Raw genomic sequence first — 14,498 nt, forward strand, 5'->3', positions numbered from 1 at the left:
CATTATGCTCATTATATATTCACTCCACTGCGGGCCGGAAGCAGCAGCAGCGGGGAGTCGGCAGGAGTGGAGACCGAAGATCAGCACCACGGAGAGCAACGCCAGGGACAGGTGAGTAGAAAGTTCCCATTCTCCGTGTGTTATCACGGATAACACACGGAGAACTCACGTGTGGCATAAACACGGCACACGGAGGACAATATACACCTTTGACACGTCTGTGAAAAACTTGCTTGATTTTCACGGACGTGTGAAGGGGGCCTTAGGCCAATTTCACACATTTGTGTTTCATGGTCTGTACTCAAACTGAGATGCACGGACTGGCAGTGGGTCTCCTGACCTGGGCCTCAGCGGTCTTATGGGCATATATGAGGCTGTCAAGCTCAGGTCATGATGGTCCAACTACAAATCATGAAACAATAATTTTTCTTATGTCTGTGCTTCCATAACCTCTTCAACTTCTATCAATTAAAAAGAATCTGTCAGTAGGATGAACCCTCATAAGCTTTAAAAAAGTGTGCATGCATATCATGAAAAGTTTTAGAAAGATGAATTAAATGCTATCTTGATTTCTGTGATTGCATGTCTTATTCCAGAGAAATCTACATTTTTCTCAATATGTAAATAAGCTGTTAAGATTTATGGGCACAACATAGATCTCTCTGAGAGTTTGCCTCCAAAGCTTATTTTAAATTAAAGGGTGCGTTACCAGTCAGAGACATATGATGACTGACAGTTTAGTCTCCTGATCTCACTGCAGAGTTGTGCTTGATTATAACTAGCATAGTACAGTAGAACTGAACTATGTCACATTACAAGCACGTGTTCAGCTGCGGTTCTACTATCATAGTGTTTGCTGCATAGCTGTGCCTGATTATAACTAACGCATAATCAGTTTTCATGTTACAGGCATCCAGTGTGTGGAGAAGGGCAGTACATATGATCCAATGTTGGATACTGTAGCTCAGCTTTAATTCACTCTAATGGGAGTTGAGCTGCAGTACTAGAGGAAAGTCACTATGCAGTATCAGGTCAGTGGAGGTACACTCGATAGTGAAGACTAGTTTGCAAGTTCCTTGGTCTGCTAAAAGTACACAGTGTACAGAGCCAGATCACCAATGCTCTGTACATTGTGTACGTTTGGAAGGCCATGAGACTTGCAAACCAGTCTTCACTATCGAGTGGACCTCCACTGACCTGCTCAAGCAATACTTAGGTCATGGACAACCTCTTTCATCAATATTTTCCCTTGAATCTCTTACAGAGGTGTCACACTAAGCGACAGCGACAACGACGTCGCTGTTACGTCACCATTTTCGGTGACGTAACAGCGACCTTGTAAGTCGCTGTTATGATCGCTGCTTAGCTGTCACACACAGCAGAAGCAGCGATCATAACGTCGCTGTGCTACATGTGCAGAGAGCAGGGAGCCGCGCTTAGCGCTGGCTCCTTGCTCTCCTAGGTACAGTACACATCGGGTTAATTAACCCGATGTGTGCTGCAGCTACATGTCACAGTGCAGAGAGCAAGGAGCCGCGCGCACTGCTTAGCGCTGGCTCCTTGCTCTCCTTGCTACAGTATACATCGGGTTAATTACCCGATGCATACTGCAGCCACATGTCACAGTGCAGGAGCCGGCACTGACAGTGAGAGCGGAGGCTGGTAACCAGCGTAAACATCGGGTAACCAGGGAAAGGTCTTCCCTTGGTTACCCGATGTTTACGCTGGTTACAGCTTACCGCAGCTGCCAGTGCCGGCTCCTGCTCGCTTCATTTCGTCGCTCTCTCGCTGTCACACACAGCGATGTGTGTGTCACAGCGGGAGAGTGACGACCAAAAAATGAAGCTGGACATTCAGCAACGACCGGCGACCTCACAGCAGGGGCCAGGTCGTTGCTGGATGTCAAACACAGCGACAGCGACGGGACGTCGCTGCAACGTCACAGAAAATGGTGACGTAGCAGCGACGTCGTTGTCGTCGTCGTTATGTGTGACACCAGCTTTAGAATTCAGGTTACTATTGTGAAAAAAATCTGATAGCGAACTGTAGCTAAATTACAGAGATGTTTCCTTGCTCAGTAATTGGATTACTACAAATAATAAGTAGATTTACATCTATCCAGGATTAGGTAGAAGTGACCAGGGTGGATTGGGGAATCATACCCACACCTGGCTAAGCACATATGATTATTAAGTAGAACCACAAGAGTTGACGCTTAGATCTAATAACCTTTATTATATCCGGGTAATCAAAGGGCATACATAAAAAACAAACACTTAACAAAAAGGACAGAGGATAATAGTAGTGACATGAAATGAGATTTCATAGCAAAAGCCCCTGAATACAGAAGTGCACTGTTAAACTTCCTGATACATATACCAAAAGTGCCAGTGTAATCAATAGTTATAATAACATCACATAAACGAAAAGCAGTGCAATAACAAATTATTGCGATAGCATACCTGTGTTATGCAGGACCCGCAGGAATCTCATATAAAAAACCTCATCTAAGAGGAATCACCAACACACCTGTGCACATGTTTAAGACAGCCCCGAACCCGGAAGTGTAGCTACTGCTATTTTTGCACACCTCCAAGAGTGATGTGGCACATGCACGGTGACCTCTGTCATCCTGTGGCACAACCCCGGATATTCGAGCATTCCACGCAGGCGTTCAATCAGGGACACGTCATCATGGCTCCCGCGCGTGCGCAGTTGCACCTAGTGGATGCCGGAGCGCACTCAGAACTCAGAAAGACACATGCGAATGCGCACCTCGGAGGGGAATGTAAAAGAGGCCGAAATATGGCAAATATGAACAATTACCCTTTATGTACTTATATTCATTGTTATCAAATTGTTTATGGATGGTAATATATCATTTTATTGTTAAATCTATGCATCAACCTTTGTAATTGCTTATATTTGCCATACTTCGGCCTCTTTTGCACTCCCCTCCAGGGGTGCGCGTTAATGTGTGTCTTCCTGAGTCCTGGGTGCACTCCAGCATCCAATAGTTGTGTCTGCGCATGCAGACATGTCCTTGATCCCGTGCGGAATGTTCGGATAGCCAGGGTTGTGCCACGGGATGACGGAATCTGCCGTACACGCACTGCATCGCTCCTGGAGGCTTGCAAAGATACCGGCACTTCCGGGTTCAGGGCTGTCTTAAACAGGTGCACAGGTCATGTGAACCATATGAATCCTTCCCCCTGTTTGAGTGGTTTACTTTGTGAGCACCACGAAACGTGCGTGTCACAGATGTCACAGTCGGTTGACAATCCAGTGGCAGTGATTGTTAGAAAATTCCAGAGATTAGCAGCACATGTTTTTATCTAAGAGTTCCCTGTTTCTTCAGCAGCAGACTCTAGGACACTGGGAAACTGTCAGTTTTTCCTCTCAGTTGCCAGCCTCTGACTTCCTATATAAACCTCACCCTGGGGGTATTTGGGTGCAGTTTATAGTTTGTTCCATGCTGAGCTCTGGAAAGGTCATTTTATGTTGCTCCAGACTTCTATGGTTGCTGCAGCTCAGATAAGTGTTGTCTTTTGCTATCTACCAGGGCTCTGGTCATTGCTGTTTCCCCTCTATTGTTCCCTTTTGTCTTCCTTTAGTGACAGTGGTGTTGACGAAGAGCTCATACCTTCCATCCTTACTTAGGGCCCAGATCAGGGTTTGTCTAAGGTGAGGTATTCCTGCTCAGCGACAGGTGCGGAACCTGTATAGGGCTGGTGAGGGTGAGCTGCAAATTTTTGTTAGGGGTCACCACTTAGCCCCCTTTCCCTTGCTATAGGGCATTCATTTCCCCTTCCCTTTGTGTTGTCCTATATGGCCTGTATACCTTCTATCCCTGGCCATGACAGTGCATTGGGGATTCCCTCTAGATGGGTTTTTTTTATATGAGATTCCTGTGGTTCCTCCAGTACACGGGTATGTGATCCCAATAATTTGTTATTGCACTGCTTTTCCTCCATGTGATATTATTATAACTATTGATTACACTGGCACTTTTGGTATATGTATCAGGAAGTATAATCGTGCACGTCTGTATTAAGGGGCTTTTGCTATGAAATTTCATTTCATGTTACTATATTATCCTCTGTCCTTTTTGTTCAGTGTGTGTCTGTTTTTTATGTATGCACTTTGCACTTTGATTAGCCGGATTTAATAAAGGTTATTATATTTATGCGTCAGCTCTTGTGGTTCTCCTTAATAATCAAATAATAGAGTATATTAGTGCACTAATATAAAATAATTTATGTACATATATGGTGTACAGACAGTACTGTGCAAAGGTTTTAGGCAGGTGTCGAAACAATGCTATAAAGAAGGCTTTCAAAAATTGAAATGTGAATGGTTTATTTTTCAAATTTAACAAAATGTGAAATGATGAAAATGACGAAATGAAGAAAAGAAAAATACATACACATGACAGACCTATATACGCATACATGGTTATCTAATTTCAGTGACCGATGAAGACCCAAACATAGGGGTCGAAATGTTACATTTTACTATTTTTTTTTGATTGCCTGTATAATAAAGTCCTTATATTCAATTTTGGTGTGCCACGTTCTCCGGCATCTAATGACGGGTTTAAACCCTTCTTGAGCACCAATAATTTCAAGAATGTCATAAACCTTATTCTACTGTGTACACATACATTCATAAATAAAATATGCACATGCATATACACATATGTATAGTTTATGTATTGTACATGTATGTATATATAGAATATATGGTACTATATACTGAACTATGCTGTAAACAGCTATCCATATTCATATACGCTAAAAAACTTGCATTACTTTATGCAACCATATATAATTATATTAAAATGATCAAATTTAGAGTTGCCTTTACTACCATTATGCTATAATCCTAAAAATGTCATTACTTTTTACTCTTTCTGCAGTCACAGGAGCCAATAAAGACACTGGACCTTAATGAGTGTAGTGCGGTACAGTTTGACTATTCACAGGCAAAAGTGAATTGTTTTTGGTATGTACATAGTATATTGCCAATATCACGGATTTTGTATACATGACTCTTTATATGACTCTCTATATACTGAATGTCAATGAAACTGATAATTAAACTAGTGGTTACAATCAGTGACTGAACACTCCTGGACATCACCAGAAAAATTATAATAGGGCTGTACACCTGCCATGTGCCATTTACATAATAATCTACCATATTCTTAACATACTATAGATATAAAAGTCTACACACTATGCCAAGTTTTTGTAATGTAAAAAAAAATGATACCAAGAAGAGTCATTTCAGAACTTTTCCCATAATCCTATACAAATCCCTTGAGAAATAAATTTAAATCTTTTCTTGTGGAAAAAAAAATATGTAAAGTAATATTAACAGCCCTCTTCAGATCAACCTAAGGCTCTGTGCGCACTGGGAAGTGGAATTTTCTTGAGAAAATTCCGCATGCCCTAAAAGATTACCGCACCCGCGGTAAAAAAACGCGGGAAACCGTACCCGAAAACCGCATGCGGTTTGCCGCGGTTTGCTGCGGTTTTACCGCGGTATTATTCGCGGTTTTGCCGCGGTTTTGCCGCGTGCGGGTTGGGATGTGCTTTATTGCATTCAATGCAATAAAGCACATTGAAGAAAAAAAAAAAAAAGTCATTTAATTCTGAGTAGATAGACAGAAGAATAGATAGAGGGATAGATAGATAGACAGAGGGATAGAGAGATAGATGACAGATCGCTGCATTTCCCACGGTCGGCAGTGAGTTCACATTACCGGCCGTGGGAAATGACCGGTAATTACCTCTGCTGCTTTCATTCAGCGCTGTGTCTGTGACAGTCGCGGCTGGATGGAAGCAGCGCTGGACGTCGGACCTGGATTACGCCGGAGCTTTGTTTGGGGGGGGTTAATAAAATGGTGAACGAGGCTTGTTTGTTTTATTTAAAATAAAGGATTTTTCGGTGTCTGTGTTTTTTTTCACTTTACTTACGGGTTGATCATGTCAGCTGTCACATAGACGCTGCCATGATCAAGCCTGGGGTTAATGGCGGTGGTCCCCCATCACCATTAACCCCTTGTATTACCTTGCCACCACTGCTACACGGTGGCAAGAAGAGCCGAGGACACGCCGGTATTGTCGCATATTGCATGCGACAGTGCCGGGGCAGCTGCGGCTGATATTCTCGGCTGCCGGAGGGGGAGTGAGGCGGGGGACATTACCCCTGCCCCTCTCCCTCCCCAGCCTGAGAATACCGGGCCGCCGCTGTGTGCTTACCTCGGCTGGAAGGTAAATATGCAGCGGAGCCCACGTTCTTTTTTTTCTATATTTCCGTTTTCTTTCTATGTATGTTCTATGTGTCTGTGTCTATGTGATCTATGTGTCTGTGATGTCTGTGTCTGTGATCTGTGTGTGTGTTTACTCTGCACGGCTTCCTCTTCCTGTAAAACCGCAAGCAAGTGATGCACATTACCGGAGGTAAACCGCAAAATACCGCAGGGAATAACGCAGGAAAACGCAGTGAACCGCACAGAATTTGCTGCCTGCGTTATTCCCTGCGGGATTTCTTGATTAACATTGAGTCAATGGAGTAAAATCCCGCAGCGCTGTGCGGAAAAGAAGTGGCATGCGCTTGTTTTTGCTGCGGGATTCCCGCAGTAAAACATGCAGCTGTCAAATTCCGCCCAGTGCGCACAGGATTTTTTTTCTCCATAGGATTTGCTGGTGATTCACTGCAGAGATGTTATGAACATTTTCTGCAGCGAAACATGCAGCAAATCCGCGGCAAAATCCGCGAAAAATCCGGTAAGTGCGCACATAGCCTAAAGATGTAACATTGGATTCGGGTGGGGCCTTTAGCTGAGCCATTCCAAAATCATCTTCTGATGCAGCAGTTCTTTTATTGATTTAGAAGTATACATAGGATTGTTGTGTTGCTGAATGGTGAAATTTCTCTTAATCTTCAACTTTTTAGCACAAGCCTGAAGGTTTAGTTGTAAAATTAACTGATATTTAGAAGTTTTCATATTTCCCACCACTTTGAATTAAGCCTCAGTTACAGCTGCTAAAAAAAGCCCTAAAGCATAAGGCTGCCTCCACCATGCTTCACTGTGGGTATGGTGTACTTTTGTTGATGTGCAATGTTGGCTTTGCAACAAACATACATTTTGGAATTATAGCCAAAAAGATCCTTGGTCTCATGAGACCATAGCATGTTTTCTCACATGCTTTAGGCAGTCTTGATGTAGGTTTTGACAAAACACAACAAGGCTTGGATATTTTCTTTGTAAAAAATGGCTTCCGTCTTGCCACCCTACCCTGACAGGGCAGACATATGAACAATAGACTGTTGTCACGTGCAATACACAACTAGTACTTTCCAGAAATTGCTGAAACTTTTGTAATGTATCTGTAGGCCTCTTGACAGCTTCCTAGACCAATTTTCTTAACTTTTCATCAAGTTTTGAGATGTCAAGTTGTAGATATATCATTGTTGTTCCAAATTTAAGCCACTTTTTCATGGTCGTCTACACAATGTTCCATGGTATATGTAATGCCTTAGAAAAAAAAATGATACCTTTCTCCTGACAGATAACTTTTAACAATGAGATCTTTTTGTGTGCAGCTATCAGGTGATGGTGGATCGAAAATCCACCCTCGTCTGTTAACTAGTTAAATCGCACTGTCAAACTTTTTACAGCGCAATCTAACATGTACCGGCGGGGAACGTGCCATTCCCCGCCAACATTGGTGGCTCCGTGATCAGCCATGATAAGCCATCATGCCGGCAGAGCGGCGGTATTCACAGGAAATCAGCATGTCTGCTGGTGTGATGGATGCTGAAGCATCTAACTGAACAGCAGAAGCGATCGGACAGTGCCGGCTTCAATCCTCTAAGGGATTTGATAAAGGAAGTAAATAAACTGTAAAAATTTTTTTTAAAAAAGTATGAAAAAAGCCCCTAAAAGTTCAAATCAACCCACTTTTGCCCAATTGAAAATAAAAGAACAAAAAAAATAAAAAATTCTAAAATGCCAGATGAAAATGTAAAATCAATTAATCTGATCAGTAAAGGACATAGCGAGAAAAAAATCAAAATGCCAGAATTACATTGTTTTGATCGCCGCAACATTGCATTAAAATGCAATAATAGGCGATCACAACATCGCATTTACACAAAAATTGTATAATTAAAAACATCAAATCAAGACACAAAAAATAAGCTCTCACTGAGCCTCAGATCCCAAAAAATGAGAACACTTCGGGTCTCGGAAACAAAAGCGCAATTCTTTTTTCTTTTTTTACAGTGTCTGAATTTTTTTTCATCACTTAGATAAAAGTAAAACTATACATGTTTGGTATTTACAAACTCGTACTGAACTAGGGAATAAAACTGCCAGGTTAGTTTTACCATATAGTGAACATGGTGAATAAAAAATCATCATGGAATTGCACTTTTTTTGCAGTTTCACTGCACTTGGATTTTCTTTCCTGTTTTCCTATAGAATATGTGGCAGATTGAATGGTGTCAATCAAAAGTACAACTCATCCTGCAATAAACAAGCCCTCATATGGCAAGATTGACAGAAAAATAAAAAAATAATGGCTCTTGGAAGAAGGGAAGGAAAAAACGGAAAATAGAAAATTGTCCGGGGGTGAAGAGGCTGAAGCACTATTCAAGTGATTTTTTTTTTTTTACACTGCTGGAGTGGCGCTTGAAATCTAAGTACCCTGCCCGCCTGTCATATATTCACCTTCTAGTGGTTTCATCTTCTATTGCCACTGCTCCGGTAGGTCTCTGGTGGTTTCTGACTTGCCGTCACACTCCATTGTTTCATGGAGCACGCCGAAAGTCACAAAACAATACAAGTCTATGAGAGCCTCATTCTGGCTATCTTAAGGGTGCATTAGGAGCTTGGGACGTAACTTCTGACCTCCAGACAGTCAGATGTTAGTCACAAGATGGAGCCACAGGGTTGGTTAAAGATGAAGCCACTGGAAGGTGAGTATATGACAGGGGGTAGGGGGCTTAGAATAAAAGCACCACTCCAGAGCTGAAAAAAAATCTGCTGCAGTAGTGCTTTAAAATGTGGCAATTTTATAAAAGTGTTGATACATGCGACTTGATAAATATGCTTTATGTTAAGACTGTCTAGTATAAATTCACACCACCTATTAGCCAGCTTTATGCAGACATCAGTGCAAAAAATGGTCTGAGTTTCATCAATGTTTTTAATCAGATCTTCATCAGTGTTTGGTCAGAGTTTAATCAGACTTTTCTTGGGTGAAATAAAAAACACATTTTTTCAAGTTGTCATAATAAACAGTCCATGAAAAACGGACAGCACATGGATGGCCTCCATGGAGTGCTGTACGATTTTTTTTTCATGGACCCCTAGACTTGCATAGGCCAAAAAAAATCGGGTAAAGGCCGCTTTACATGCAACGACATCACTAACGAGATATCGCTGGGGTCATGGAATTCGTGACGCACATCCGGCCTCATTAGCGACATTGTTGCGTGTGACACTGGCGAGCGACCGCTAACGATCAGAAATACTCACCAAATCGTTGATCGTTGACACGTCCTTCCTTTCCCAAATATCATTTTGGACTCAGGTTGTTCGTCGTTCCTGAGGCAGCACACATCGCTACGTGTGAGACCCCGGGAACGACGAACAACAGCGTACCTGCGGTCTCCGGCAACGAGGTGGGAGTGAAGTTCATGCAGCTGCTCTCCGCCCCTCCGCTTCTACGTCGCTGTGACGGCGAACGAACCACCCCCTTAAAAAACAGGTTGTTCGGTGGCCACAGCGATTGTCGTGTGTGACACGTACCGCCGATATTGTTCGCCACGGGCAGCGATTTGCCCGTGATACACAAACGACGGGGGCGGGTTCTATCGCTAGCGACATCGCTGCGTGTAAAGCGGCCTTAAGTCTCTGTGATTTTGTGCAAACCATATAGACTATAATAAATACAAGTTCTATCAGTGAAAATTATGGACAGAACTTGCATGAGAAAAAACGACGTCTTAATGAGCTCTTACAATGAAGAAAGAAGTAGTCCGGCTCCACGAACAGATTTTCTTTATTTAAATAAAATATATACATAGGACATCACACGTCATGACGACAGGTGAAATAGTGTTACTATAACTCTCACAGCTAGGCTTTTCGGGTCTGCACTCACCCTTAATCATGATGCGTTGACATTGCAGCCAAAACTTATGACATTAGATCCTAAGATATAACTTGGTTCTACTAACATCTTATCATAATGCAACTTACTTTTACAAAGTAATGTTGAAATATAATTCTGATGTCACAAGTTTTAATGCACTATTTTGTTTGTATGCTATTTTTGTCTCATATTTCATAATATCTATATATGGGTTAATAAATTAATTATTCCACCGGTGACAGAACCGGAACGGGATCCTATTTAACTGCATTGGCTACAATGTCAACGCATCATGATTAAGGGGGAGTGCACCCCTCGAAACGCGTCGATACAAGCATTATACGGTAGCAACACTATTTCACCAGTTGTCGTGACCATGTGATGTCCGGTGTATGGATTTTATATAAATAAGGAAGAATCTGTTGGTGGGGCCTGACTACTTCTTTCTTCATAACTTGTTTCTCCAGGCCACAGCAGAACTGATGCCTGACCTCCGAACAGATGGGGCTAACATCAATGATGAGTTGGAATCTACATACTTGAATGACATAAATGTGCACCACAAGTTTGCCTCATTTCTCATTTTTTTTCGTATCATATTGTATGAGAAGCCATGCCTCTTTCCACATACTGAATGCCCCCTTTTCAGAGAGTTCAAGCACCAAATTTTAAAAAGTGTCTAAAACACATTATAAACATTCTGCAAATGATGAAAGACAATTTTTTTGTGAAAATTAGCTTGGTAAATATAACATTAAGGATTAAGTAGCTACAAACAGTTGTAAATATCTTGTAAGCCAATAGCTGACTGTGCGGTTTCTTTACAGTTTAGTGTTTCCTCTGAGGACGTACTATCTTTGTGCAAAGACTGGAGCTGAAGCAGATGAATGGATAAAGATTATAAGGTGGAAAATGGTAAGAAATTAAAAACTTACACAAATGGCTTTTGACTCTGTCTTACATTGTTCTTCCTCTAAAATAGTTTCCATCAGCCGTGTAATTTGTCTACTCCCAAGTGACCCATATGGGCCAGTCACATATAGTTTAGACTTGGAAAACTTCACTCTTGCACATCTACAAGTGCATCTCAATAAATTAGAATATCATCAAAAAGTTAATTTATTTCAGTAATTCAATATAAAAAGAGAAACTCGTATATTAATTAGAGTCATTACACACAGAGTGATTTATATCAAGTGTTTATTTCTGTTAATGTTGATGACTATGGCTTACAGCCAATGAAAACCCAAAAGTCATTATCATTAAATTAGAATATTATATAAGACCAACTAAAAAAATGATTTTACACTCAGAAATGTTGGCCTACTGAAAAGTCTGTACAGTAAATGCACTCAATACTTGGTCGGGGCTCCTTTAGCATAAATTACTGCATCAATGCGGCGTGGCATGGAGGCGATCAGCCTGTGGCACTGCTGAGGTGTTATGGAAGCCCAGGTTGCTTTGATAGCATCCTTCAGCTCATCTGCATTGTTGGGTCTGGTGTCTCTCATCTTCCTCTTGACAATACCCCATAGATTCTCTATGGGGTTTAGGTCAGGCGAGTTTGCTGGCCAATCAAGCACAGTGATACTGTGGCTTTTAAACCAGATATTGGTACTTTTGGCAGTGTGGACAGGTGCCAAGTCCTGCTGGAAAATTAAATTTCCATCTCCAAAGAGCTTGTCGGCAGAGGGAAGCATGAAGTGCTCTAAAATTTCCTGGTAGACGGATGCGCTGACTTTGGTCTTGATAAAACACAGTGGACCTACACCAGCAGATGACATGGCTCCCCAAACAATCACTGATTGTGGAAACGTCACACTAGACCTCAAGCAGCTTGGATTGTGGCCTCTCCGCTCTTCCTCCAGACTCTGGGACTTTGATTTCCAATAAAAAATGCAAAATTTACTTTCTGAAAACAACACCTTGGATCACTGAGCAACAGTCCAGTTCTTTTTCTCCTTTTGGTCATGAGTGGCTTGACACAAGGAATGTGATAGTTGTAGCCCATATTCTGGATACGTCTGTGTGTGGTGACTCTTGAAGCAGCAGTCCACTTCTCGTGAATCTCTTCAAAATTTTCAAATGGCCTTTTCTTAACAATCCTATCAAGGCTGCGGTTATCCCAGTTGCTTGTGCTTTTTTTTTTTAACACCCTTTTTCTTTCCACTAAACTTTCCATAAATAGGCTTGGATATAGCAATCTGTGAACAGCCAGCTTCTTTACCAATGACCTTTTGGTGTTTTCCTTGTGGAGTATGTCAATGACTGCTTTCTGGATGTCTTTCAATTCAGTAGTCTTCCCCCCATGATTGTGTAGCCTACTGAACCAGACTAAGGGACCATTTTAAATGCTTAGGAAGCCTTTGCAGGTGTTTTGTGGTAATTATTCTAATTTTCTGAGATAATGACTTTTTGAATTTCATTGGCTGTAAGCCATAATCATCAACATTAACAGACATAAATACTTGAACTAGATCACTCTGTTTGTAATGACTCTATATAATATATGGGTTTCCCTTTTTGTATTAAATTACTGAAATAAATTAACTTATTGATGATATTCTAATTTATTGAGATGCACTTGTATATACTGAAAATTGAGCTGCAGGAGGAGTCATATACAGCTAGTAGAGTGTTAACTATCCTATGGTCATCAAGCCAGATATAATGTTTTACCTCACATTATGTAAGCACTCCCTATTTCGCTGCAGTAGGATACCTAACACTCCCATAATTTATCTGTTTTTGTCAGTGTATATGCATAGCTACATATATCTCTAGGTTGCAGCCCATCCATTCCTAATATGTCTTCTTCTTGTTCAAGTCTCAGATAAAAAGGCAAACAATGAGAAGATAACCGGCATCGGGAAGAGTCACTCAGAAGACTTTGTTGATGGGACCAGGACACCATATACATCAGAATTGGACATTTGCATTATTAAATTTGCTTTATATATTTTACTATTTTATACAAAGAGGAACATACCGTTATTCTTGGAGAGTAATATTTGCGATTGCATTATTAACTGACAGATAACATAATGCACAGGAAACATTATAAGTTTCACAGACATGTACCTAAGACAACGCACTGGTCCAGATTCTGAAGACTCTTGTTCACCACACAATCCTATATATATGTATGTATATATATATATATATATATATATATATATATACTGTATAGATGAGAAGGAAGGGCAGTGCTTTGGATGACGGCCGTTTTGCGCAACAGGTCTTAATCAAATAAAGACCCATTGAAGTGCAGCTGTGCGCAAAATAGCTGTCGTCCAAAGTGACGCCCGCGTTCACCTGCATCCATCCGTTTACTGAAAATAAATAATGGGTTTTTATGGGATGGTGAGTGCCACCTTAATCCTTCATCCCTCTATTTTTTGTTGATTTAACCTGCAATTTTTGAGGTTGAGTGAGCACCCATATATCCCTCAAGTTTGATGCTGTCTTTATGCTTTAAACCAAAAGGAAATAACTGATTCAATGGTGCCAGACTCTGTTACAATTTATATATATATATATATATATATATATATATATATATATATATATATATATAAAATATAGTGGGTGCGGAAAGTATTCAGACCCCTTTAAATGTTCCATTCCTTGTTTCATTGCAGCCATTTGGTAAATTCAAAAAAGTTGATTTTTTTTTTCTCATTAATGTACACTCTGCACCGCATATTGACAGAAAAAAAACAGAAATGTAGAATTTTTTCCAAATTTTATAAAAAAACAAAAACTGAAATATCACATGGTCATAAGTATTCAGACCTTTTGCTTGGTATTGACTAGAAGCACCATTTTGAGCTAGTACCGCCATGAGTCTTCTTGGGAATGATGCAAAAACTTTTTCACACCTGGATTTGGGGATCCTCTGCCATTCTTCCTTGCAAATGCTCTCCAGTTCCGTCAGGTTGGGTGGTGAACGTTGGTGGACAGCCATTTTCAGGTCTCTCCAGAGATGCTCAATGGGTTTAGGTCAGGGCTCTAGCTGAGTCGGTCAAGAATGGTCACAGAGTTGTTCTGAAGCCACTCCTTTGTTATTTTAGCTGTGTGCTTAGGGTCATTGTCTTGTTGGAAGCTGAACCTTCGGCCAAGTCTGAGGTCCAGGAAATTCTGGAAGAGGTTTTCTTCCAGGATATCTCTGTACTTGGCCACATTCATCTTTCCTTCAATTGCAACCAGTTGTCCAGTCCCTGTAGCTGAAAAATACCCCCTGGCATGATGCTGCCACCACCATGTTTCACTGTGATGAGGTACCTGGTTTTCTTCAAATATACCACTTAGAATTATCACCAAAAA

The 14,498-nt window shown here is 41.1% G+C and overlaps 1 protein-coding gene across 1 annotated transcript in view; it reads left to right on the forward strand.

Annotated features, from left to right (window-relative positions):
• DAPP1 (dual adaptor of phosphotyrosine and 3-phosphoinositides 1) overlaps nucleotides 1–13,803 on the forward strand; it is a 174,234-nt gene extending 160,431 nt beyond the window's left edge. Inside the window, exons 7-9 of the mRNA XM_075336994.1 lie at nucleotides 4,919–5,004; nucleotides 11,000–11,087; nucleotides 13,000–13,803. Of these exons, the coding sequence (XP_075193109.1) occupies nucleotides 4,919–5,004; nucleotides 11,000–11,087; nucleotides 13,000–13,032 (207 nt within the window). The 3' untranslated portion in view covers nucleotides 13,033–13,803. The remainder of the gene's footprint in view (nucleotides 1–4,918; nucleotides 5,005–10,999; nucleotides 11,088–12,999) is intronic.
• Nucleotides 13,804–14,498: the final 695 nt, after the last annotated feature.

The sequence above is a fragment of the Anomaloglossus baeobatrachus genome, chromosome 1, assembly GCF_048569485.1.
Source record: "Anomaloglossus baeobatrachus isolate aAnoBae1 chromosome 1, aAnoBae1.hap1, whole genome shotgun sequence".
Lineage (NCBI taxonomy): Eukaryota > Metazoa > Chordata > Amphibia > Anura > Aromobatidae > Anomaloglossus > Anomaloglossus baeobatrachus.